We start from the raw sequence: 26,611 nt of genomic DNA on the forward strand, positions 1-26,611 counted from the left end.
GCAAATCGTGTTTAACTAACTTGCATGAGTGTTTTGAGGAGGTAACAGAGAGTAATGTAGTGTACACGAGCTTCCAAAAGGTATTTGATAAAGTGTCATATAACAGGCCTGTCAGGAAAGTTGAAGGCCGTGAAATAAAAGGGACAGTAGCAGCATGGGTACGAAATTGGCTGAGTGACAGAAAAGTGATAGTAGTGGTGAACGGTTGTTTTTGGGACAGGAGGAAGGTATATAGTGGGGTTCCCCAGGGGTCGGTGTCAGGACCACTGCTTTCCTTGATATATATTAATGACCTAGACTTGGCTGTACAGGACAATTTCAAAATTTGCAGATCCCACAAAATTTGGAAGTATTGTGAACTGTCAAGAGGATATGATAAATTTCAAAAGGACACAGACAGGCTGCTGGAATGGGCAGACAAGTGGCAGATGAAATTTAATGCAGAGAAGTGTGAAGTGATGCATTTTGGTAGGAAGAATGAAGAGAGACAATATAAAATAAAGGGTACAATTCTAAAGGGGGTGCAGGAGCAGGTGGAGAAAGCGGTTAATAAAGCATATGAGATTGTGGGCTTTATATATAGGGGCATATAGAGTACAATAGCAAGGAAGTTATGATAAACTCAAATAAAATCTGGTTCGGCCTCAATTTGAGTGTCCAGTTCTGGGCACCACAGTTTAGGAAGGATGTGAAGGCATTAGAGAGGGTGCAGAAAAGATTCAGGAGAATGGTTCCAGAGATGAGGAACTTCAGTTATGTGAATAGACTGGAGAAGCTGGGGCTGTTCCTCTTGGTGAAGAGAAGATTAAGAGGCGATTTGATAGTGGTGTTCAAAATCACCACTAGGTGTTCTGGACAGAGAAGATAGGGAAAAACTTTCCCATTGGTAGAACCAGAGGGGACCCATTGAAGATGATTGGGAAAGGAAGCAGCAGCGACACGAGAAAAAACCTTTTAAGACATGTGTTTAGGATCTGGAATGCACTGCCTGAGGTTTGGTGGAGGCAGATTCAATCGTGGGTTTTAAAAGGAAATTCAATATTTACCTGAAGAGAAAAAAACTGCAGGGCAGAGAGTGAGTTTTTTTTTATTGGAGAGAGCTGGCATGGACACAATAGGCTGAATGGACTCCTTCTCTGCTGCAACCATTCTATGATCTATATTGGCTATCTGTCCTATCTCGGGCATCATTTGATTACAGCTCAAGCTTAACTGAGTCAATACTTTCTGACCAGTTTAATTTTAAAGTCACCTTTTCTACTCTCCAGCCCCTCTGGCCTCATCTACCCCCATCGCTCCTCCCCAACTACCCTCCCGCACTTCCATCATTGGCTCGAACTAGCCAAATTGGCCCCTACACCGCACCTCTGGGCTCCACATAGCCCAACACTCTTCCCCATATACCCTCCCCTAGCCCTAGCTACTCCCCAGCCCCCAACACTGGCCCCCATCTGCACTGATTCCTGTAAAATTAAATACGAGTTTGCTGTTAATTGAAGATCTCTGATTATTATTTCAATTTCTCTTCAACCTTTGTAACTGTGCATGAGTAAGATGATGAATAGTGTTTCACTTGTTTCACTTCTACCACCAAACACGAGGATGTGTACTGTTCTGTTCCCACAGAAAATCCCACACTGTAATCGCCATATTTGGGTCCAGAGCAAACCACTGGGAGGGAAGGGAGGGAGAATACAAATGATTAATTCAGGCTATTTACCCCAAACCCAACTCAAACTTTGCAGTGGCACTGGTCAGGAGAGCTCATCTGCCTGTTCTCTCAGAAAGGATCACAAGAAAATGTACATAAACTAATCTTTTACTCTGGTTCACCTTACTGCAACAAGGACCTTTTGTTTGAATATTGAAAAAAGGTTGCTATTTCTAACTCTCGTCTGGAGTGCACCACACCTGCAGGAATAAATAGGTCATAATCGGCTGATCCTGATAAGTGGTACTGTATGCAACTAGATACTGAAAGATTCTGGACTACATTCACAACACACACAACACTCCACTAATCGAAATGACTCTACATGTGCTGCGGTGAAACAACAACAAAGATACTTACATGTACTGGCATGTTGAAGTAATCCGATTTGAAGTTATCTGCCATCTCACCAAAGCTCTGGAGTGTGTACTCCCTGACTGCCTGCTCAAAGCCAAATGCCTCAGGAGGCTTACTGCATGCCTGTGTGCAGAGGACAGATTCAAGCAAAGGTTACAAAACAATTCAAGCGTACTCGAGGTACTTTTCCCTATGTCTAAAGCAAAAGTGCATTTCTATATGCAAGTGTTTGCTCCCTATAAACTAGGGCGCACAGGCCAGTCAGTTTAACCTCGGTGATGGAAAAGCTTTTAGAACATTAATCTGGCACAAAATTGTCACTTGGACAAATATGGATTAAGAGTGGCGCAGTGGTTAGCACCGCAGCCTCACAGCTCCAGTGACCCGGGTTTGGTTCTGGGTACTGCCTGTGCGGAGTTTGCAAGTTCTCCCTGTGAACCGTGTGGGTTTTCGCCGGGTGCTCCGGTTTCCTCCCACAGCCAAAAACTTGCAGGTTGATAGGTAAATTGGCCGTTGTAAATTGCCCCGAGTATAGGTAGGTGGTAGGGAAATTGAGGGAAGGTGGGGATGTGGTAGGGAATATGGGATTGATGTCGGATTAGTATAAATGGGTGGTTGATGGTCGGCACAGACTCGGTGGGCCGAAGGGCCTGTTTCCGTGCTGTATCTCTAAATAAAAAAATAAATAAAAGGAAAGCCAGCACGGATTTGTTGAAGGTAAATCGTGTTTAACTAACCGTTTTGAGATTTTGATGAGACAACAGAGAGTGCTGATGCAGGTAATGTAGCTGATGTAATGTGCATGGACTTCCAAAAGGCATTTGATAAGTGCCACACAATATGCTTTCCAGCAAAGCTGAAGCCCATGGAATAAAAGGGACAGAATGCAAAGTTGGCTAAGTGACAGAGTAGTGGCGAACGGTTGTTTATCAGATTGGAGGAAGGTATACAGTATGGTTTAAGGACCACTGCTTTTTTGATATATATTAATGACCTAGATCTTGGTATACAGGGCCCAATTTCAAAATTTGCAATAACACAAAGCTTGGTAGTATCACAGACAGGCTGGTAGAATGGGCGGACACACTGCAGATGAAATTTAATGCATGCAATATAAAATAAAGGGTACAATTCTAAAGAGGTTGCAGGAGCAGAGAGACCTGTGGGTATATGTGCACAAATTGTTTAAGGTGGCAGGGCAGGTTGAGAAAGTTATGAGCACAAATAGCAGATTAAGCTAAATTACAACACCTTGCTTAATTTGTGAGAGAGAATACGAGTTTTTTATATTCATTCATGGGAAGTGGGCATCACTGGCTATGCCAGCATTTATTGCCCATCCCTAATTGCTCTTAAGAAGGTGGTGGTGAACTGCCTTCTTGAACCGCTGCAGTCCATGTGAGGTAGGTACACCCACAGTGCTGTTACGAAGGGAGTTCCAGGATTTTGACCCAGCGACAGTGAAGGAACAGCGATATAGTTCCAAGTCAGGATGGTGTGTGACTTAGACGGGAACTTGCAGGTGGTGGTGTTCCCATGTATTTGCTGCTCTTGTCCTTCAAGGTGTCAGAGGTCGCGGGTTTGGGAGGTGCTGTATAACGAGCCTTGGTGCGTTGCTGCAGTGCATCTTGCAGATGGTACACACTGCTGCCACTGTGCGTCGGTGGTGAAGGGAGTGAATGTTTGTGGATGGGGTGCCAATCAAGCGGGCTGCTTTGTCCTGGATGGTGTTGAGCTTCTTGAGTGTTGTTGGAGCTGCACCCATCCAGGCAAGTGGAGAGTATTCCATCACACTCCTGATTTGTGCCTTGTAGATAGTGGACAAGCTTTGGGGAGTCAGGAGGTGAGTTACTCGCCGCAGGATTCCTAGCGTCTGACCTGCTCTTGTAGCCACGGTATTTATATGGCTACTCCAGTTCAGTTTCTGGTCAATGGTAGCCCCTAGGATGTTGATAGTGGGGGATTCAGTGATGGTAATGCCATTGAATGTCAAGGGGAGATGGTTAGATTCTCTCTTGTTGGAGATTGTCATTGCCTGGCACTTGTGTGATGCAAATGTTACTTGCCACTTATCAGCCCAAGCCTGGATATTGTCTTGCTGCATTTCTACAAGGACTGCTTCAGTATTTGAAGAGTCGTGAATGGTGCTGAACATTGTGTAATTATCAGCCTTATGACTGAAGGAAGGTCATTGATGAAGCAGCTGAAGATGGTTAGGCCTAGGACACTACTCTGAGGAACTCCTGCAGTGATGTCCTGGAGCTCAGATGATTGAGCTCCAACAACCACAACCATCTTCCTTTATGCGAGGTATGACTCTAACCAGCAGAGAGTTTTCCCCCCGATTCCCATTGACTCCAGTTTTGCTAGGGCTCCTTGATGCCATACTCGGTCAAGTGCAGCCACTCACCTCACCTCTGAAGTTCAGCTCTTTTGTCCATGTTTGAACCAAGGCTGTAATGAGGTCAGGTGCTGAGTGGCCCTGTCGGAACCCAAACTGGGTATCATTGAGCAGGTTATTGCTAAGCAAGTGCTGCTTGATGGCACTGTTGATGACACCTTCCATCACTTTGCTGATGATTGAGAGTAGACTGATGGGGTTGTAATTGGCCGGGTTGGACTTGTCCTGCTTTTTGTGTACAGGACATATCCGGGCAATTTTCCACATTGCTGGGTAGATGCCAGTGTTGTAGCTGTACTGGAACAGCTTGGTTAGGGATGCGGCAAGTTCTGGAGCATAGGTCTTCAGTACTATTGCCGGAATATTGTCAGGACCCATAGCCTTTGTAGTATCCAGTGCCTTCAGTCGTTTCTTGATATCACACGGAGTGAATCGAATTGGCTGAAGTCTGGCATCTGTGATGCTGGGGACTTCAGGAGGAGGCCGAGATGGACCATCAACATGGCAGTTCTGGCTGAAGATTGTTGCAAATGCTTCTGCCTTATCTTTTGCACTGATGTGCTGGGCTCCCCCATCATTGAGGATGGGGATATTTGTGGAGCCACCTCCTCCAGTTAGTTGTTTAATTGTCCACCACCATTCACGATTGGATGTGGCAGGACTGCAGAGCTTAGATCTGATCCGTTGGTTATGGGATCGCTTAGCTCTGTCTATTGCATGCCGCTTACGCAGTTTGGCATGCAAGTAGTCCTGGGTCGTAGCTTCACCAGGTTGACACCTCATTTTGAGGTATGCCTGGCATGCCCTCCTGCACTCTTCTTTGAACCAGGGTCGGTCTCCTGCCTTGATGGTAATGGTAGAGTGGGGGATATGCTGGGCCATGAGGTCACAGATTGTGGATGAGTACAATTCTGCTGCTGCTGATGGCCCACAGCACCTCATGGATGCCCAGTTTTGCATTGCTAGATCTGTTCGAAATCTATCCCATTTAGCACGGTGATATTGCCACACAACACGATGGACGATATTCTCAAATTGAAGGCGGGATTTTGTCTCCACAAGGACTGTGTGGTGGTCACTCCTACCAATACAGTCATGGACATAAGCATATGCGGCAGGTAGATTGGTGAGAACAAGGTCAAGTATGTTTTCCCCTAGTGTTGGTTCTCTCACCACCTGCCGCAGACCCAGTCTAGCAGCTATGTCCTTTAGGACTCGGCCAGCTCGGTCAGTAGTGGTGCTACCAAGCCACTCTTGTTGATGGACATTGAAGTCCCCCACCCAGCGTACATTTTGTGCCCTTGCCACCTTCAGTGCTTCCTCCAAGTGGTGTTCAACATGGAGGAGTACTGACTCATCTGCTGAGGGAGGGCGGTAGGTGGTAATCAGTAGGGGGTTACCTTGCCTATGTTTGACCTGATGCCATGAGACTTCATGGGGTCTGGAGTCGATATTGAGGACTCCCTGGGCAACTCCCTCCCTACTGTAGACCACTGTCCCGCCACCTCTGCTGGGTCTGTCCTGCTGGTGGGACAGGACATACCCAAGGATAGTGATTGCAGTGTCTGGGACATTGTCTGTAAGGTATGATTCCGTGAGTATGACTGTGTCAGGCTGTTGCTTGACTAGTCTGTGGGATAGCTCTCCCAACTTTGGCACAAGCCCCCAGATGTTAGTAAGGAGGACTTTGCAGGGTCGACAGGGCTGGGTTTGCCGTTGTCGTTTCTGGTGCCTAGGTCGATGCCAGGTGGTCCGTCCGGTTTCATTCCTTTTTATTGACTTCGTAGCGGTTAGCTACAACTGAGTGGCTTGCTCGGCCATTTCAGAGGGCATGTAAGAGTCAACCACATTGCTGTGGGTCCGGAGTCACATGTAGGTCAGACCAGGTAAGGATGGCAGATTTCCTTCCCGAAAGGACATTAGTGAACCAGATGGGTTTTTACAACAATTGACAATGGTTTCATGGCCATCATTAGACTAGCTTTTAATTCCAGATTTATTAATTAATTAAAATCAAATTCCACCTTCTGCTGTGGTGGGATTCGAATCCATGTCTCCAGATCAGTACCCTGGGTCTCTGGGTTACTAGTCCAGTGATAATACCATTACGCCACCACCTCCCCTATGAGTATAGAATGACAGTCAACATAAAAAGGAACCTAAAAATCTTCTGCCACAATGTAAGTAGCAAGTGGGTAGTAAGAGGTGGGGTGTGGCCTTTTAGGGACAAAGTGGGTGATATATTTACAGGTGCAAGACAAGAATACTTAAAGTGTACTTTTTAATCAGTGTCTGCTAAGGAGAGGATGCTGACAAAATATTGGTAGAAGCGGAGATGGTAGAGGTAATGAATGGGTGAAAGTTGAGAGGCAGGAGGTACTGGTAAGGCTGGCTATCCTTAGAGTGGATAAGTCACCTGGTTCAGATGGCTTGCATTCAAGGGATGGAGATAGTGGAAGGACTTATAATAATGTTCCAATCTTCCCTAGATATGGGGGAGGTGACAGAGGATTGGAAAGTTGCAAATGTGACACCCTTATTCAAGAAAGGGTGTAAAGACAGTCCTAGTAATTACAAGCTCGTCAGTTTAACATCAGTAGTGGGTAAAGTTTTAGAAACAATCAGGGAAAAATCAACAGGCACTTTGAGTTAATTAAGGAAAGCCAACACAAACTTGTAAAAGGCAGATTGTGCATAACCAATCTAAGTGAATTTTTTGGTGAAGTAACTGAAAAGTCTGATGAAGGGATATTGCCTATTTAGATTTTAAGAAAGCATTTGACAAAGTACCACATAAAAGGCTGATTAACAAAATTGAGGCTCACAGAATAGAAAAGTGAGTGTCAGCTTGGATTAAAAAAACAGCTAAAGGACAGAAAAGACCGTGTGGTGATAAATGGTTTATTTTTCAGACCGGAAGATGATAGACAGTGCTGTTAATCAAGATTCAGTGCTAGGACCACTGCTTTTTTGATAACTATACATGACTTGGATATTGGAAGACAGAGTGAAATTTCAAAATTTGTCAATGATACCAAACTTGTAAGAGTGGCAAAATGTGAAAAGGATGCACCATCCGTGGCTAACTGAGGAAGTTAATGATGGTGTCAAGTTGAAAGAAAAGAAATACAATGCGGTGAAAATTAGTGGTAGGCCAGAAGATTGCGAATAGAAACCAGTAGAGGATGGCTAAAAAAAAAAGAGGGAGAGTAAACTAGCAAGAAATATAAAAACAGACTGTAAGAGCTATTACAAGGATATAAAAAGGAAAAGAATAGCTAGAGTAAGCATTAGTCCCTTAAAGGATGACGTTGGGAAATTAATAAAGGAAACAAGGCCATGGCAGAGACTTTTAAGAAATATTTTGTATCTGTCTTCACGTTAGAAGACACAAAAAACATCCCAATGATAGTAGAAAATCAAGGGGCAAAAGGGTTGGAGGAACTTGAAATATCACTATCACTAGAGAAAAAGTACAAGGAAAACTAATGAGACTAAAGGCTGACAGGTCCGGTGCACCTGATGGCCTGCATCCTCGGGTTTTAAAAGCAATAGTGGATACATTAGTTGTATTCTTCCAAAATTCCCTAGATTCTGGAAAGGTCCCAGCAGATTAAAACACTGCAAATGTAACACCACTAATCAAGAAAGGAGGGAGATAGAAAGCAGGAAATTCTAGGCCAGTAGTCTTACGTCTGTCATTGGGAAAATGCTAGAATCCATTAAGGAAGTAGTAGCAGGACATTTAGAAAATCAAAATCCAATCAAGCAGAATCAACATGGTTTTATGGGAGGGAAATTGTTTTTGACAAATTTATTAGAGTTCCTTGAGGATATAACAAGCAAGGTGGATAAAGGAGAACCAGTAGATGTGGTGTATTTGGATTTTCAGAAGACATTAGATAATGTGCCACATAAAAGGTTACTACCACAAGATAAGAGCTCATGGTGTTGGCGGTAATATATTAGCATGGATAGAGGATTGGCTAATTAACAGGAAACAGTGTCCAAATAAATGGGGCATTTTTAGGTTGGCAAACTGTAAGTAGTGGAGTGCCACAGGGATCAGTGCTAGGGCCTGAAATATCTACAATCCATATTAAATGACATGGATGAAGGGACTGACTGCATTGTAGCCAAATTTGCTGACGATACAAAGATTGGCAAAGACAGGTAGGAAAACAAGTTCTGAGGAGGACACACAATCTCTTCAAAGGGTTATAGAAAGGTTAAGTGAGTGGGCAAAAATTTGGCAGATGGAGTAGAATGCGGGAAAATGTGAGATTGTCCACTTGGGTGGAAAGAAAAGCAGATTATATAAATGAGAGAGACTGCAGAATGCTGCAGTACAGAGGGTTATGCCTGTCCTTGTACATGAATCAGAAAATGTTTTGAAGCATTGAGGTACAGCAAATAATTAGGAAGGCAAACAGAATGTTGGCCTTTATTGCTAGGGGCATGAAGTATAAAAGGAGGGAAAATCTTGCTACCACAGTACAGGGCATTGGTGAGACCGCACCTAGAGTACTGCATATAGTTTTGGTCTCCTTACTTAAGGAGAAATATACTTGCATTGCAAGAATTTCGGAGCAGGTTCTCTAGGCTGATCCCTGGGATGAAAGGCATCTTCTGAGAAAAGCTTCAGCAGATTGGGCCCATATTAATTGGAGTTTAGAAGAATGGGAGGTGATCTTATTGAAATATACACGATTCTGAGGGGGCTTGACTGGGTAGATGTTGACAGGATGTTTCCCCATGAGGGAGAAGCTGGAACTAGGGGGCACTTCTTAAAAGTAAGGTATCTCCTTTATCTTTGGATTTATCTTTCCCAGAGAGCAGAGGATGCTGGATCATTGCATATATTCAAAGATGAGCTGGAAAGATTTTTGACCTACAAGGGAGTCGAGACTGCAGGGGTGGAGAGGGGTTGTGGTCCAGGCAAGAAAGTGCAGTCAAGGCCACAATCAGATCATCTTATTGAATGACGGTGCAGGCTTGAGTGACCGAATAGCCTACTCCTGCTCTTATTTCTTGTGATCTTATGATAAAAAAATCAACTAAAGAGTGAATTACTGTAGTAAAGAGGGATGATGTCTTAGAAGGTTCCTCAAATAAGGCCATATGGGTAGAACATAAAAACAAAAAGCGGGCAATCACTTTGCTGGGAGTGTATGGCAGGTCTCCAAACAGTCAGGGAGAGATAGGGGAACAGATATGTAGGCAAATCTCAGAGAGGTGTTAAAATAATAGGGTAATAATAGTAGGGGATTTCAACTTCCCCAATATCAACTGGGATAGTCTTGGTGCAAAAGGCTTAAAGGGGGCAGAATTCTTCAGTGCATCCAGGAGAGCTTTTTGAGCCAGCATGTAGAAAGTCCTACAAGAAAAGGGGCGGTACTGGACCTTATCCTAGAGAACGAAGCCGGACAAGTGGTAGAAGTGTCAGTGAGGGAGCATTTCAGGGATAGTGACCATAACTCTAAGATTTAAGGGAGCTATGGAAAAGGACAAAGACGGACCGGAAATAAAGGTACTAAATTGGGGGAAGGCCAATTTCAATGTGATAAAACAGAATCTGGCCAAAGTGGACTGGGAGCAGCTACCTGTAGGAAGGTCTATATCAGACCAGTGGGAGTCATTCGAAAAGGAAATAGTGAGAGTTCAGGGCCAACATGGTCTTGTAAAGGTGAAGGGTAAGACCAACAAGTCCAGGGAACCCTGGATGTCAAGGGATATAGAGGATTGGACAAGGGAAAAAAAGGAGGCTTATGGCAGATTCAGAGTGCTGAAAACAACAGAGGCACTAGAGGAGTATAGAAAGTGTAAGGGGGGTACTTAATAAAGTAATTAGGAGAGTGAAGTGGGGCATGAAAAAACACTGGCGGGCAAGATAGAGGAAAATCCTAAGGCGTTTGTAAGTATATTAAGGGCAGGAGGAGAGGATAACCAGAAAAAGTTGGGTCCACTAAGGACCAAAGTGGCGATCTGTGCGTGGAGCCGAAGGATGTAGGTGAGGTTTGAAATTATTATTTTTCATCTGTGTTCACCATGGAGAAGGATGATGTATGTGTAGAGATCAGGGAGGGGGATTGTGATATACTTGAACAAATTAGCATTGAAAGGGAGAAGGTACTAGCGGTTTTAGCGAGCTTAAAAAGTGGATAAATCCCCAGGCCCAGGTGAGATGTATCCCAGGCTGTTATGTGAGGCGAGGGAGGAGACAGCAGGGGCTCTGACACAAATTTTCAAATCCTCTCTGGTCACAGGAGAGGTGCCAGAGGACTGGAGGACAACAAATGTGGTACCATTATTCAAGAAGGGTAGCAGGGATAAACCAGGTAATTACAGGTCAGTGAGTCTAACATCAGTGGTTGGGAAAATATTGGAAAAAATTCTGAGGGACAGGATTAATCTCCACTTGGAGAGGCAGGGATTAATCAAGGACAGTCAGTATGGCTTTGTCAGGGGGAGATCGTGTCTAACAAATCTGATTGAACTTTGAGGAGGTGACTAGATGTGCAGATGAGGGTAAAGCAGTTGATGTAGTCTACACGGACTTCAGTAAGGCTTTTTATAAGGTCCCACATGGGAGATTGGTCAAGAAGGTAAGAGCCCATGGGATGCAGGGCAATTTATTACTATAATTCAGATTATCTAAACGGCGATAGATTGGGAAAGGGGGAGGTGCAGCATGACCTGGGTGTCCTTGTGCACCAGTCGCTGAAAGTAAGCATGCAGGTGCAGCAGGCAGTGAAGAAGGCAAATAGTATGTTGGCCTTCATAGCGAGAGGATTCGAGTACAGGAGCAAGGATGTCTTGCTGCAGTTATGCAAGGCCTTGTTGAGACCACACCTTGAGGAAGGACGTTCTTGCTATGGAGGGAGTGCAGCGAAGGTTCACCAGACTGATTCCTGTGATGGCAGGACTGACGTATGAAGAGAGATTGGGTCGATTAGGCTTCTATTCACTAGAGTTTAGAAGAATGAGAGGGGATCTCACAGAAACCTACAACATTCTAACAGGACTGGACAGACCAGATGCAGGAAGGATGTTCCCGATGGTGGGGTGAGTCCAGGACAAGGGGTCACAGTCTAAGGATAAGGGGCAAGCCATTTAGGACTGAGTTGAGGAGAGATTTCTTCACCCAGAGAGTGGTGAAACTGTGGAATTCTCTACCACAGAAAGAAGTTGAGGCCAAATCATTAAATATATTCAAGTAAGAGTTAGATATAGTTCTTAGGGATCAAGGGATACGGGGAGAAAGCAGGAACAGGGTATTGAGTTTGGATGATCAGCCATAATCGTATTGAATGGCAGAGCAGGCTCAAAGGACCAAATGGCCTACTCCTGCACCCATTTTTCTATGTTTCTAATTTGGATCCAAAATTGGCTTAGTGGCAGGAGGCAGAGGGTGATGGTTGAAGGTTGTTTTTGCGATTGGAAGCCTGTGATCAGCAGGTTACCACAGGGATCAGTGCTGGGACCCTTGCTATTTGTAGTGTACATTAATGATTTAGATGTGAATATAGGAGGTATGATCAGTAAGTTCGCAGATGACACTAAAATTGGTGGTGTCGTAAATAGTGAGGAGAAAAGCCTTAGATTACAGGATGATATAGGTGGGCTGGTAAGATGGGCAAGCAGTGGCAAATGGAATTTAATCCTGAGAAGTGTGAGGTGATGCATTTTGGGAGGACTAACAAGGCAAGGGAATATATAATGGATGGTAGGACCCTAGGAAGTACAGAGGGTCAGAGGGACTTTGGTGTAATTGTCCATAGATCACAGAAGGCAGCAGCACAGGTAGATAAGGTGGTTAGGAAGGCATATGAGATACTTGCCGTTATTAGCTGAGTCATAGAATATAAGAGCAGGGAGGTTATGATGGAGCTATACAAAATGCTAGTTAGGCCACAGCTGGAGTACTGTGTACAGTTCTGGGCACCACACTATAGGAAGGATGTGATTGCACTGGAGAGGGTGCAGAGGAGATTTACCAGGATGTTGCCTGGGCTGGAGCATTTCAGCTATGAAGAGAGACTGGATAGGCTAGGGTTGTTTTCCTTAGAGCAGGGAAGACTGAGGGGGGGACCTGATTGAGGTATACAAAATAATGAGGGGCATAGATAGGGTAAATAGGAAGAAATGTTTTCCCTTAGCGGAGGTGTCAATAACCAGGGGGTATAGATTTAAGGTAAGGGGTAGGAGGTTGAGAGGGATTGGAGGAAAAAAAATTTCACCTAGAGGGTGGTTGGAATCTGGAACACCGCCTGAAGGGGTGGTCAAGGCAGGAACTACGTAGTATTTAGATGTGCACTCAAAATGCCATAGCATACAAGGCTATGGGCCAAGTGCTGGAAAATGGGATTAGAATTGATGGGCTTGATGGCTGGCGCAGACACGGTGGCCGAAGGGCCTGTTTCTGTGCTGTATAACTCTATGACCAGCTGCAACAGGCTGGCAGAATGGGAAAACAAGTAGCAACTGGAATTTAATACAGAGAAGTGAGAGTTGATGCATCTTGGTAGAACGAATGGGGAAAGGTATCCAGACTTGATAACACAGTTCAAAAGAATGTGCAGGATTCGAGGGACCTGCGGGGGTCATGGATCTTTGATGGACTAAAAATTGAAAAATAGGAGGTATAAGACTCGCTGTACTTAAAAGTTGATAAGTCACCAGGACCGGATGAGATGCATCCAAGGATACCAAGTGAAGTAAGGGTGGAAATTCTGGATGCGTGGCCACAATCCTCCAATCTTCCTTCGGTACAGGGGTGGTGCCAGACAACAAGAAAATTGCAAATGTTACACCCTTGTTCAAAAGTGGGTATAAGGATAAGCTCAGCAACTAATAAAATTGTAAGAAACAGGAGCAGGACTGGGCCATTCGATCCCTCAGCCTGCTCCGCCATTCAATAAGATCATGGCTGATCTGATTGTGGCCTCAATTCCATTTTCCTGTCTGTCCCCATAACCCTCGACTCCCTTGTAGATCAAAAATCGTGTCTAGCTCAGCCTTGAATATATACAATGATCCAGCCTCCACTGTTTTCTGGGGAAGTGAATTCCCAAGATTATCAACCTTCTGAGAGAAAAAACCTCCTCTTCATCTCCATTGCAAATGGAAGGTACCTTACTTTTTAACAGCGCCCATAGTTCTCAGTTCCACCACGAGGGTAAACAGCCTCTCGGCATCTATCCAGTCAAGCCCTCTCAGAATCGTATGTTTCAATATCACCTCCCATTCTTCCAAACTCCAATGAGTAGCGGCCCAACCTGCTCAACCTTTCCTCATAAGGAAACCCCTTCATCCCAGGAATCAATTCAATGAACCCTCTCTGAACTGCTTCCAATACAAGCATATCCCTCCTTAAGTAAGGAGACCAAAACTGTACACAGTGCTCTAGGTGTGGTCTCACCAATGCCCTGTACAGTTGTAGCAGGATTTCTCTACTTTTATACTCCATCCCTTGAGTTGCCCCACTCAAGGGCAACATTCCATTTGCCTTCCTAATTACTTTCTGTACCTGCATTCTAACTTTTTGTGATTCATGTACAAGACAACCAGATCCCTCTGTGCTGCAGCATTCTGCAGTCTCTCTCCATTTAAATAATCGTCTGCTTTTCTGTTCTTGCATAAAGGCCAGTCAGTTTAACCTCAGTGATGGGAAAGCTTTTAGAAATGATAATCTGGCCCAAAATTAATAGGCACATGGACAAATGTGGGTTAATTATTGAAAGCCAGCACAGATTTGTCAAGGAAAAATCGTGTACAACTAACTTGCTTGATTTTTTTTGATGAGTTAACAGAGAGGGTTGAAGAGAATAATGCAGTTGATAATGATGTACATGGACTTCTAAAATGCATTTGATAAAGTGCCACATAACAGGGTTATCAGCAAAGCTGAAGCCCATGGAATAAAAGGGACAGGAGCAGCATAGATATGAAATTGGCTGAGTGACAGGAAACAGACAGTAGTTGTGAACTTCTGTTTTTTGGTCTGGAGCAAGGCATATCGTGGCTTTCTCCAGGGGTCGGTGTTAGGACTTTGATACATAAATAGCCATTTGGTAGTACAGAACTTGAGTATGGCTGAAAATAGAGACACTTTGTCAAAGCTTCTCGTCTTGCACTCATCAGGACAAATCGCAAGAATACCAATATAAGGGAAAGCAACAAATTTATACTGTATGAGAAGAGAATGCTGATTGGTTGACAAGTTGACTCTGATTGGTCAAGGCATTGCCGAGGAATGAACCAGCCCTGTTCTTTGCAGACAAGGAACATGTACACACATTGCGCATGTTTCAGCTAAACAAAATAAGTGACAGCCATTCTCTGGTTCATTCCTCAGGGAATTGTTCGAAGGGCTGAATTGCCTACTCCTGCTCCTATTTTTCTATGTTTCGATTTCTATGTTTCTATGATATATATTGATGACCTAGACTTGTGTGTGCAGAGCGCAACTTCAAAATTTGCAGATGGCACAAAACTTGGAAATATTGTGAACGGTGAGGAGGATAGAGGATATAGACAGGCTGGTGGAATGGGCAGACACGCGGCCTGTGCTGCTTCATCAAGTGCAGGCCTCCCGTGTGAAGCTCCTCACTAGCTGCTCCATCAGGCACTTTCAGATGACACAGCACACATTAAGCGAAGATCTGCCGACACTTAATCCCAATTTAACTGCACCAAACAGATTTAACTTTCCACACCAGAGTTCTTTATAAACAGGTCAAGTGAAATTTCCAATTCAACATTCTGTGCGTGTCAAACTAAGTTCTGTGGGGCAGCTCTTTTGAATCAAGACTCATATCAGCAGTAAACAGTTTTTCACTCCTCATATCCCAATCTCAAAGGTCAAAAGACAACCCATTGCACAAGCCTGTACAGTGCCGCTCACCAAGCATTTACATTTTTTCCTGCCATATACTGATTTAATTTTAAAACTTACTGAACTATAACTTCTTGTTTTTATAAATTGACTTCATCATTGTAACCAATTCTCTCAAACACTCAAGATACTTCACCAAAACAAAAGCAGCTTCACAGGATTCAGAACAGGGGGAAAAACAAATGGCAGGCTGCACATGAACAGGAGCAGGCTCAGCTGCCTGTCCCCTGAAGTCCACTAGCCTGCTAACACTGTCTAGTTTTACACATGAATGGAGACACTACTGGGGCACCCTTGAAACAACACTCCAACGAGAGTTTGCACTTTCAGAGAAGGTGGAGGTGGGGGGGAGGCGCGAAACAGAGAAAACTGGAAGGAAAATATCCTCCAGGAGGTGCTAGCTGCATGCGTTGGAAGCATCTCTGCACAACAGAAATTTGGTATTAAGTGAAAGGTTTGAAATTTAAATTTTCTAATCCAAAAGCGTCCTTCAGCCATGGAATGGAACTTTTAGTATCTTTGTGACCCAACATGAAATTCAAACACTGCAAAAAGAAAAACCACAATGGGAGAAGAGAGAGATGCACTTGTGGTTTCGGAGGTATCCTAATAAATTATAATAAACTACATACAGCTGTTCCCCATGATGGAGTCAAGGTTAAACAGAGCTCAATTCATTGATAAATGACCAGTAGAAAGTGGGTTGAACTTTCTTACAAGCAAGCAGACCTGAGCACTTTATCAGCTTTTCAACCCACTGGCAATATGAAATATAAACTACCAGTTTCTTACCTCAGCCACACACTTAGGGCATCTCCAATCTCCCTTCGGCACATCCGTCAGGGGAGGAATGAGACAGAAAGTGTGGTAACTATCATCACATCCATCACATAACAGCAAGCGGTCTTCATCATCCCCACGTGTACAAACAAGGCAAACATACAGGTCAATCTGCATGAGATGAACAAGTATCAATGAATAAGCAGAAGTTCGATTTATGAGCTGAACACATTTAAAACAGTGTAATTCAAAAAAACTCATACTTTTGCATCATGACTAAAGGGAGAATGAGCTCAGAACTGGCCAAGGTACTTGAAGAGTGGAGGAGCCAGCAACAGCAGAATGAGTGAAGTAGTCTCCTTCGAGATAGAAATATCTGATTCAACAAAGGAATTGAGTTCCGAAAACGCGTACAGGATTCCTTCTTCAAGCATCATGTTAGTTGAACTACAAGGGTGTTCCGAGATCTGGTTATGAATAATGAAAATCAGATAGATGGGCTAAATGTGAGTGAGCACTTTGGCAGTAGGGACTACAATGTGTGGTTTCATATCCAACTAGAAAAGGAAAAAGCCAGTACAAAAACACCAGAGAGCACATTTGAGAAAGATTGAGGTTATGTGAAAGGAGAAATTGGCATAGGACTATAAAGCAACAGTCAGATTTTTGTTCAAGGATTGCAGAGGTGCTTCACTAAAAATTTTAGGAGAATAGAAAACTGAAGAAATCAGTCTCTGCGTCACAATCAGCTAGCAGATTTGCCTTATAATTGAGAGATTGGTGGTTCGAACCCACCCAGGCACAGAACCACCTAAGTGTTCTCACCCGGGCATGAACATAACCTCAGCAGAGGGGCAGGCAATTTGGACAGACGGACCCCCCAACGGCCCACTGCCTGGACCTGTGAATTACCATAATAAAAGCAAAATACTGCGGATGCTGGAAATCTGAAACAAAAACAAGAAATGCTGGATTCACTCAGCAGGTCTGGCAGCATCTGTGGAAAGAAGAAGGGTCACTGACCCGAAACGTTAACTCTGCTTCTCTTTCCACAGATGCTGCCAGACCTGCTGAGTGAATCCAGCATTTCTTGTTTTTGTGCCTGTGAATTACCACCTTGGCCAGGCCCATGTGCAGACCGACAAGGAAATCCTCTTCCTGGCCCAACCCCCTCCGCGCCGAGTGCCCGAAGATCAGGAGCGTGGGGCTGAAGTACAACCAAAACTTGAGGAGCAGCCCCCTTAAATACTCAAAGAGGGGCTGCAACCTCGCACTCTCCATATAAACAGGGAACACTGACTCATCCAGGCTGCAGAAATTACAGGCGGCCTGGGAGTTGGTGAACCTACTTAAAAGCCTATTGCACGGGACTGCCCTGTGCAGCACTCTCCACCCCAGGTCCCCGATGTAAACAGGGAGGGCTCCCACACAGAGATCTCTCCACCAGGGATTCCCCTCGCCGCCAGGGAGGAGGTATTAGATGTTTTAGTGGGCTTAAAAGTGGATAAATCCCCAGGCCAACGTGGGATGTATCCCAGGCTGTTATCTGAGGCAAGGGAGGTGATAGCAGGGGCTATGGCACAAATTTTCAAATCCTCTCTGGCCACAGGAGAGGTACCAGAGGATTGGAGGACAGTGAACATGGTACCATTATTCAAAAAGGGTAGCAGGGATAAACCAGGTAATTACAGGCCAGTAAGTCTATCAGTGGTAGGGAAACTATTGGAAAAAAATTCTGAAGGACAGGATTAATCTCCACTTGGACAAGCAGGGATTAATCAAGGACTTTGTCAGGGGAGATCATATCTAACAAATTTGATTGAATTTTTCGAGGAGGTGACTAGATTTGTACATGAGGGTAGTCAGTTGATGTAGTCTACATGGACTTCAGCAAGGCTTTTTATAAGGTCTGGCATGGGAGATTGGTCAAGTAGGTAAGAGCCCATGGGATTCAGGGCAATTTGGCAAATTGGATCCAAAGTTGGCTTAGTGGCAGGAGGCAGAGGATGATGGTCAAGGGTTGTTTTTGCGATTAGAAGCCTGTGATCAGTGGTGTCCCGCAGGGATCGGTACTGGTACCCTTGCTGTTTGTAGTGTACATTAATGATTAATACGTGAATATAGGAGGTATGATCAATAAGTTCGCAGATGACACTAAAATTGGTGGTGTCATAAACAGTGAGGAAAGCCTTAGATTACAGGACGATATAGGTGGGCTGTTAAGGTGGGTAGAGCAGTGGCAAATAGAATTTAATCCTGAGAAGAGTGAGGTGATGCATTTTGGGAGGACTAACAAACGCAAGGGAATATACAATGGATGGTAGGACCCTAGGAGGTACAGAGGGTCAGAGGGACCTTGGTGTACTTGTCCATAGTCACTGAAGGCAGCAGCACAGGTAGATAAGGTGGTTAGGAAGGCATATGGGATATTTGCCTTTATTAGCCAAGGCAAAGAATATAATAGCACGGAGGTTATGATGGAGCTATATAAAACGCTAGTTAGGCCACAGCTCGAGTACTGTGTACAGTTCTGGTCACCACATTATAGGAAGGATGTGATTGCACTGGAGAGGGTGCAGAGGAGATTCACCAAGATGTTGCCTGGGCTGGAGCATTTCAGCTATGAAGAGAGACTGGATAGGCTAGGGTTGCTTTCCTTAGAGCAGAGAAGGCTGAGGAGGGACTGGATTGAGGTATACAAAATTATGAGGGGCATAGATAGGGTAGGTAGGAAGAAAGCTTTTCCCTTAGTGAAGGTGTCAATAACCAGGGGGTATAGATTTAAGGTAAGGGACAGGAGGTTTCGAGGGGATTTGAGGAAGAAGTGTTTCACTCAGAGGGTGGTTGGAATCTGGAACACACTGCCTGAAGGGGAGATCGAGGCAGGAACCCTCACAACATTTAAGAAGTATTTAGATGAGCACTTGAAACGCCATAGCATACAAGGCCAAGTGCTAGAAAATGGGATTAGAATAGATAGGTGCTTGATGGCCGGCATGGACATGAAGGGCCAAAGGGCCTGTTTCTGTGCCGTATAACTATGACTCTAAGAGGGCCCATGAGGACTATAATAACAATGAAAAAACTGAAGGAAAATTTGAGAAAATAATAAAGCAAAGTGACAGAAAGAGAACAAAAAAATCAAAAAGCATCAAAAGAAATTTTACAAGAATATTGGTATTCTCTAGATGATAATTTAAAAGTGGTGCCAATATTTAATATGTACTTTACATTGGTTTTTACTGAAGAGAAAGATATCAGAGGAGATGAATTCTGAAGTAGTTGCGAGACAGTTAGGTAATATGATGAATAAGAAGAAAATGTTAGATAAGTTAGTTAAGCTGAAGGAACACAAAATGCCAGGTTCGAGGAGATATATCCTGGGATTTGAAGCAGATGAAGGAGGAGACTGCTGAGGCCCTAGATAGATATGAGATTTCAGGTTCTATTAAGTGTGGATGTATGTATGTCACAGGACTGGAGAATGGCCAAAGTAGGACCCATTTTTAAAACAGATTAAAAGCTAAACCAGGTAATTACAGGCCAGTTTAGCTCAACACTTGTGGTTGGGAAAATATTCGGATCTATAATCAAGGAACAAATTAGCATATAACTCGATAAAAGAAACGAGACTAAACAAGTCAGCAGGCATTTCAACAGGGATAATCATGTTGAAACAATCTCAAAACTCTTTGAGGGGGTAACACAAACGTGGTAGATGGGGAAATGCAGAGGATGGTGTGTACATGGACTTGCAGAATGTCTCTGACAAGGTACCACATAGGACATTACCAGATAATAAGTAATATAGATTTCTGGCGATATTAGAAGGTAGCACAGCAACACAGTCATTGCCCCTCTCCACATCTCCCTCCAGAATGTCTTTTCAAATATGAAAAAGGCCCTTGCCAATTATGATAAAAGCAAAATACTGCAGATGCTGGAACTCTAATAAAAACAGAAAGTGCTGGAAATACTCAACGGGTCTGGCAGCATCTGTGGAGAGAGAAGCAGAGTTAATGTTTCAGGTCAGTGACCTTTCATCAGAACTGGCAAACGTCAGAAATGTTTACAGCAAGCAAAGTGGGGGTGGGGGAAAAGAGGGCCAGAGACATTAACTGACAAGGAGGACCTGGGGCAAGGGGCAAAGGCCAAGATAATGTGTTAATGGTGTAGTGAAAGACAAAGCATTAGTGCAGAGACAGTGTTAACGACAGAATAATCAACAGCACCAGCCAAAAGCAGCAACATGAAAAAACCAGTAGGCACGCCCATGGTAAAAAAGATGAAACAAATTAAAATTAAAAAAGGGCCAGACATGCTCTGAAATTATTGAACTCAACATTCAGTCCAGTAGGCTGTAGTGTGCCTAATCGGAAAATGAGGTGCTGTTCCTCGAGCTTGCGTTGGTGTTCACCGGAACACTTGCAGCAAGCCCAGGACAGAGATCTGGGCATGAGAGCAGGGGGGTGTTGAAATGGCAAGCGACCGGAAGCTCAGGTCATGTTTTCAGACTGAGCAAAAGTGTTCCACAAACTGGTCACCCAATCTGCGTTTGGTCTCCCCAGTGTAGAGAAGACCGCATTAAGAGCAGTGAATACAGTATACTAAATTGAAGGAAGTAGAAGTTAATCACTGCTTCACCTGAAAGGAGTGTTTGGGGCCTTGGATAGTGAGGAGAGAGGAGGTAAAAGGGCACGTATTACACCTTCTGCGACTGCATGGCAAGGTGCCATGGGAAGGGGACAAGATGTCAGGGGTAATGGAGGAATGGACCAGGGTGTCAGGGAGGGAACAATCGCTTCAGAATGCTGATAGGGGAGAGAAAGATGCGTTTGGTGGTGGCATCGCACTGGAGGTGAAGCAAATGGCAGAGATGGTCCTTTGGATGTGGCGGCTGTTGGGGTGGGAAGTAAGGAAAGGGGAACCCTGTCGCAGTTCTGGGGGGCGGGGGGTTGGGGGGGAAGAGGGAAGGGGTGAGGGCAGAAGTATGGGAAATGGGTCGGACATGGTTGAGGGCCCTGTCAACCGCAGTGGGGGGGGACGAATCCTCGGTTGAGGAAAACGGAAGACATATCTGAAGCACTGTTGTGGAAGGTTGTATCATCAGAGCAGATGCATCAGAGACGGAGAAATTGGGAGAAGGGAAAGGAATCCTTACAGGAAACAGGGTGTGAGGAAGTGTATTCGAGGTAGCTATGGGAGTCGGTGGGTTGCTAATGAATATTTGTGGACAGTCTATCCCTAGAGATGGAGGCAGAGAAGTCAAGGAAGGGAAAGGAAGTGTAGGAGATGGACCATGTAAAGGTGAGAGAAGAGTGGAAATTGGAAGCAAAGTTGATGAAGTTTTCCAGATCAGGGCAGGAGCAGGAAATGGCTCCAACAGAGGCAGCAACATAAGAAAAAGAGTTGGGGAAGGGGCTTGAGTAGGACTGGAAGGAGGAATGTTCCATATATCCCACAAAAAAACAGGCATAACTAGAGCCCATGCGGGTACCCATAGCAACACCTTTTACTTGAAGAAAGTGAGTGGAGTTGAAGGAGAAGTTATTCAACGTGAGAACAAGTTCAGCCAGGCGGAGGAGGGTGGTGGTGGATGGGGACTGGTTCGGCCTCTGTTCAAGGAAGAAGTGGAGAGCCCTCAGACTGGCCTGGTGGGGGATGGAGGTGTAGAGAGATTGAACGTCCATAGTGAAGAGGCGACGGTTAGGGCCAGGAAACTGGAAATTGTCAAAATGCTGTAGGGCATCTTCTCCTTCTCAGTACCTCACTTCATTCCACCCTCTCGGCTCTCCCTTAAAATCCTTGTTCTCGACCAAACCCGTGCCACGTTTCTCACCATCCCTTCTCCTAAGGCTCAGCTTCTGCACCAAACAACTTCTCAGTCAGTGGTTTCAACCTCCATCTCAATTCTTCGGATTTCACTGCTCTCCGGTCCTCCATGTAATCTCTCTCTACCCATATTCACAGTTACCCCTTCAACCTTGCCACTTTCCACTCTCAATGCTTCAATTACAGCTACAGGCACTTCTAATCACTTCCTTCCATCCCTCACATTCCCTCTTTGAACCTCAGCTCCTTCTGCATCTGTACCGAAAAAAAAAACCTCCTTTAAATTCTTCAAGCGAGAACCAAGCCAATAGGTTAAGAGGGGAAGCGAGGAGGAAAATACAACTGGCAAAGAAATATGAGAATAGAATGGCAGTTAACAATAAGTAAGCGGGTATTAAGAGGCAGGGTGAGGACTATTAGGGACAAACAGGGTGATATATGCTTAGAGGCACAGGGCAAGGCCAGAATACTTAACAAGTAAACGGTGTTCTGCTTAGATGGATAAGTTGCCTGGTCTGAATGGCTTGCATCCCAGGTTGCAAAGGAAAGTCATGGTGGGGATAGTGGAAGGTCTTGCCATAATCTTCAATCTTCCCTCGATATGAGGGAGGTGCAGAAGATTGGAGATTGGCAAATGTGACACCCATATAAAAGGGTGTAAGGACATTACTAGTAACTACAGGCACGTCAGTTTAACATCAATGGTGGGTAAGGTTTTAGAAACAATAATCAGGGAAAAAAATTAACAGGCACTTGGAGAGTCAGAGTCATTACAGTGCAGAAGGAGGCCATTCAGCTCATCGACTCCATGCCAGCTCTCTGTAAAACAATCCATTAGTCCCATTCCCCCATTCTATCCTCACAACCCTACAGGTCTATCTCCTTGATGGGGCGCAGAACATTCAGCAGGGGGATGGAGTGAGCCAGATACTGTGGTACACATCGGTACCAATGACATAGTGAGGGCCGGTACTGAGGTCCGATGGTCAGATGTTCAGAATGGTTCCAGGATGAGGGAATTTGCTACAAGGTTAGGTTTGAGAAGCTGGGGCTGTTCTCCAACGAGCAAAGAAGGCTGAGGGGAGAATTGTTAAAAGTGTACAGATTATGACAGATTTAGCTAAGGTAGACAAAAAAAATGTTGTTCCCATTAGCTGATGGTACAAGAACATAAGAAAATATGAAATAGGAGCAGGAATCAGCCATTCGGCCCCTCAAACCTGTTATTAAGATCATGGCTAATCTGATTGTGGCCTTAACTTAAGGGCGGCACAGTGGTTAGCACCGCAGCCTCACAGTTCCAGCGACCCGGGTTCGGTTCTGGGTACTGCCTGTGCGGAGTTTGCAAGTTCTCCCTGTGACTGCGTGGGTTTCCGCCAGGTACTCCGGTTTCCTCCCACAGCCAAAGACTTGCAGGTTGATAGGTAAATTGGCCATTGAAAATTGCCCCTAGTTGTAGGCAGATGGTGGGGATGTGGCAGGGAATATAGGATTAATATAAATAGGTGGTTGTTGGTCGGCACAGACTCGGTGGGCCGAAGGGCCTGCTTCAGTGTTGTATCTCTGTATGACTCTATGACTTCACTTTCCTGCCTGTCCCCCATAACCCTCAAGTGCCTTGTAGATCAAAAATCTGTTTAACACAGCCTTGAATATATTCAATGACCCAGCCTCCACTGCTCTCAGGGGTAGAGAATTCCAAAGATTAATGACCCTCAGAGAAAAAATTCCTCCTCATCTCCATCTTAAATGGGAGACCCCTTATTTTGAAACTGTGCCCCCAAGTTCTAGATTCTCCCACAAGGGGAAACATCCTCTCAGCATCTACCTTGTCAAGCCTCCTCAGAATCTTATATATTACAATAAGATTACCTCTCATTCTTCTAAACTCCAGTTAGTATGGGCCCATCCTGCTCAACCTTTTGTCATAAGATAACCCTTTAATCTCAGGAATCCACCTCGTGAACCTTCTCTGTACTGCCTCCAATGCAAGTATATTCCTCCTTAAGCAAGGAGACCAAAACTGTACACAATACTCGAGGTGTAATCTCACCAATGCCCTATACCAGTTGGAGCAAGATTTCCTGACATTTATATTCCATCCCCCTTGCAATAAAGGCAAACACTCCATTTGCCTTCCTAATTATTTGCTGTACCTGTACACGAACATTTTATGATTCAGATACGAAGACGCTCAGATCCCTCTGTACTACAGCATTCTGCAGTCGCTCTCCATTTAAATAATATTCAGCTTTCATATTCTTCCCGCCAACGTGGATAATCTCACTTTTTCCCACATTGTACTCCATCTGCCAAATTTTTGCCCATTCACTTAACCTATCTAAAGCCCTTTGCAGAATCTGTGCGTCCACCTCACAACTTGTTTTCCAACCTACCTTTGTATCGTCAGCAAATTTAGCTACAACACAGTTGGTCCTTTCATCCAAGTCATTAACAAAGATTGTAAATAGTTGAGGACTCAGCACTGATCCCTGTGGCACTCCACTACTTACAGTTTGCAAACCTGAAAATGCCCCATTTATTCGGACACTGTTTCCTGTTAATTAGCCAATCCTCTATCCATGCTAATATATTACCGACAACACAATGAGCTCTTACCTTGTGTAGTAACCTCTTATGTGGCACATATCAAATGCCTTTTGGAAATCCAAATACACCACATCTACTGGTTCCCCTTTATCCACCTTGCTTGTTACATCCTCAAGGAACTCTAATAAATTTGTCAAACACTAGTTCCCTTTCATAAAACCATGTTGACTCTACTTGATTATAATATGATTTTCTAAATGTCCTGCTACTACTTCCTTAATAATAGATTCTAGCATTTTCTCAATGACACATTAGGCTAATTGGTCTACAGTTTGTGTTAGCTTTTATTAGTAGGGGGATCGAGTTTAGGAGCCACGAGGTCATGCTGCAGTTGTACAGAACTCTGGTGCGGCCGCACCTGGAGTATTGCGTGCAGTTCTGGTCACCGCATTATAGGAAGGATGTGGAAGCTTTGGAAAAGGTGCAGAGGAGATTTACTAGGATGTTGCCTGGTATGGAGGGAAGGTCTTACGAGGAAAGGCTGAGGGACTTGAGGTTGTTTTCGTTAGAGAGAAGGAGGAGAAGAGGTGACTTAATAGAGACATATAAGATAATCAGAGGGTTGGACAGGGTGGATAGTGAGAGCCGTTTTCCTCGGATGGTGATGGCAAACACGAGGGGACATAGCTTTAAGTTGAGGGGTGATAGATATAGGACAGATGTCAGAGGTAGTTTCTTTACACAGAGAGTAGTAGGGGCGTGGAACGCCCTGCCTGCAACAGTAGTAGACTCGCCAACTTTAAGGGCATTTAAGTGGTCATTGGATAGACATATGGATGAAAATGGAATAGTGTAGGTCAGATGGTTTCACAGGTCGGCGCAACATCGAGGGCTGAAGGGCCTGTACTGCGCTGTCATGTTCTATGTTCTATGTTTCCTGCTTTCTTGAACAGAGGCATTACATTTGCAGTTTTCCAATCCACTGGAGCCTTTCCAGAATCTAGGGAATTTTGAAAAATTACAACCAATGCAGCTCCTATCTCTGCAGCCATGTACTTTTAAGACGCTAGTATTCAGGCCGTCAGGTCCGGGGGACTTGTGAGCCTTAAGTCCCATTAGTTTACCTAGTACCTTTTCTCTGGTGCTAGTTTTAAGTTCCTCCCTCCCTTATAGCCCTTGATTTTCTACTATTCTTGCTTTTTGTGTCTTCTACTATGCAACAGATACAAAACACTTGTTCAAAGTCTCTGCCATGTCCTTGTTTCCCATTATTAATTCCCTAGTCTCATCCTCTAAAAGACCAACGCTTGCATTAGCTACTCTCTTCCTTTTTATGTACTTGTGGAAGGTCTTACAGTCTGTTTTTATATTTCTTGCTAGTTTACTCATATATTCGATCTCTTCCTCTTCATTTCTTTTTAAACTCATTCTTTGCTGGTTTCTAAAAATTTCCTAATCTTCTAGCCTACCATTAATCTTGGCTGCATTTTTCTTTTAACATAGAAACATAGAAAATAGGAGCATGAGTAGGCCATTAGGCCCTTCGAGCATGCCCATTATGATCATGGCTGATCATCCAACTCAGTAAACTGTTCCCGCTTTCGCCCCATATCCTTTGATCCTTTTTGACCCAAGAGCTATATCTAACTCCTTCTGAAAACATACAATGTTTTGGCCTCAACTGCTTTGTGTGGTAGTGAATTCCACAGGCTCACCACTCCGTGGGTGAAGAAATTTCTCCTCATCTCAGTCCTGAAAGGTTTACACCGCATCCTTAGACTATGACCCCTGGTTCTGGACTCCCCCACCATTGGGAACATCCTTCCTGCATCTACCCTGTCAAGTCCTGTTAGAATTTTATAGGTTTCTATGAGATTGCCCCCTCACTCTTCTGAACTCCAGCGAATATAATCCTAACTGACTCAATCTCTCCTCATTCGTCAGTCCCGCCATCCCAGGAATCAGTATGGTAAACCTTAGCTGCACTCCCTCTATAGCAAGAACATCCTTCCTCAGATAAGGAGACCAAAACTGCACACAATATTCCAGGTGCGGCTTTACCAAGGCCCTGCATAATTGCAGC

At 44.4% G+C, this 26,611-nt stretch overlaps 1 protein-coding gene across 2 annotated transcripts in view; it reads right to left on the reverse strand.

The window, feature by feature from the left end:
* Window positions 1-26,611, reverse strand: part of kdm5a (lysine demethylase 5A) — a 390,488-nt gene that overhangs the window by 235,876 nt on the left and 128,001 nt on the right. For both annotated transcript variants that reach the window (XM_068051114.1, XM_068051113.1), the window contains 2 exons: window positions 16,159-16,317; window positions 2,072-2,191 (listed from right to left, as the gene is read on the reverse strand). In XM_068051114.1, the coding sequence (XP_067907215.1) occupies window positions 2,072-2,191; window positions 16,159-16,317 (279 nt within the window). The remainder of the gene's footprint in view (window positions 1-2,071; window positions 2,192-16,158; window positions 16,318-26,611) is intronic.

Source organism: Heterodontus francisci, chromosome 18, assembly GCF_036365525.1.
Source record: "Heterodontus francisci isolate sHetFra1 chromosome 18, sHetFra1.hap1, whole genome shotgun sequence".
In the NCBI taxonomy this organism is placed as follows: Eukaryota; Metazoa; Chordata; class Chondrichthyes; order Heterodontiformes; family Heterodontidae; genus Heterodontus; species Heterodontus francisci.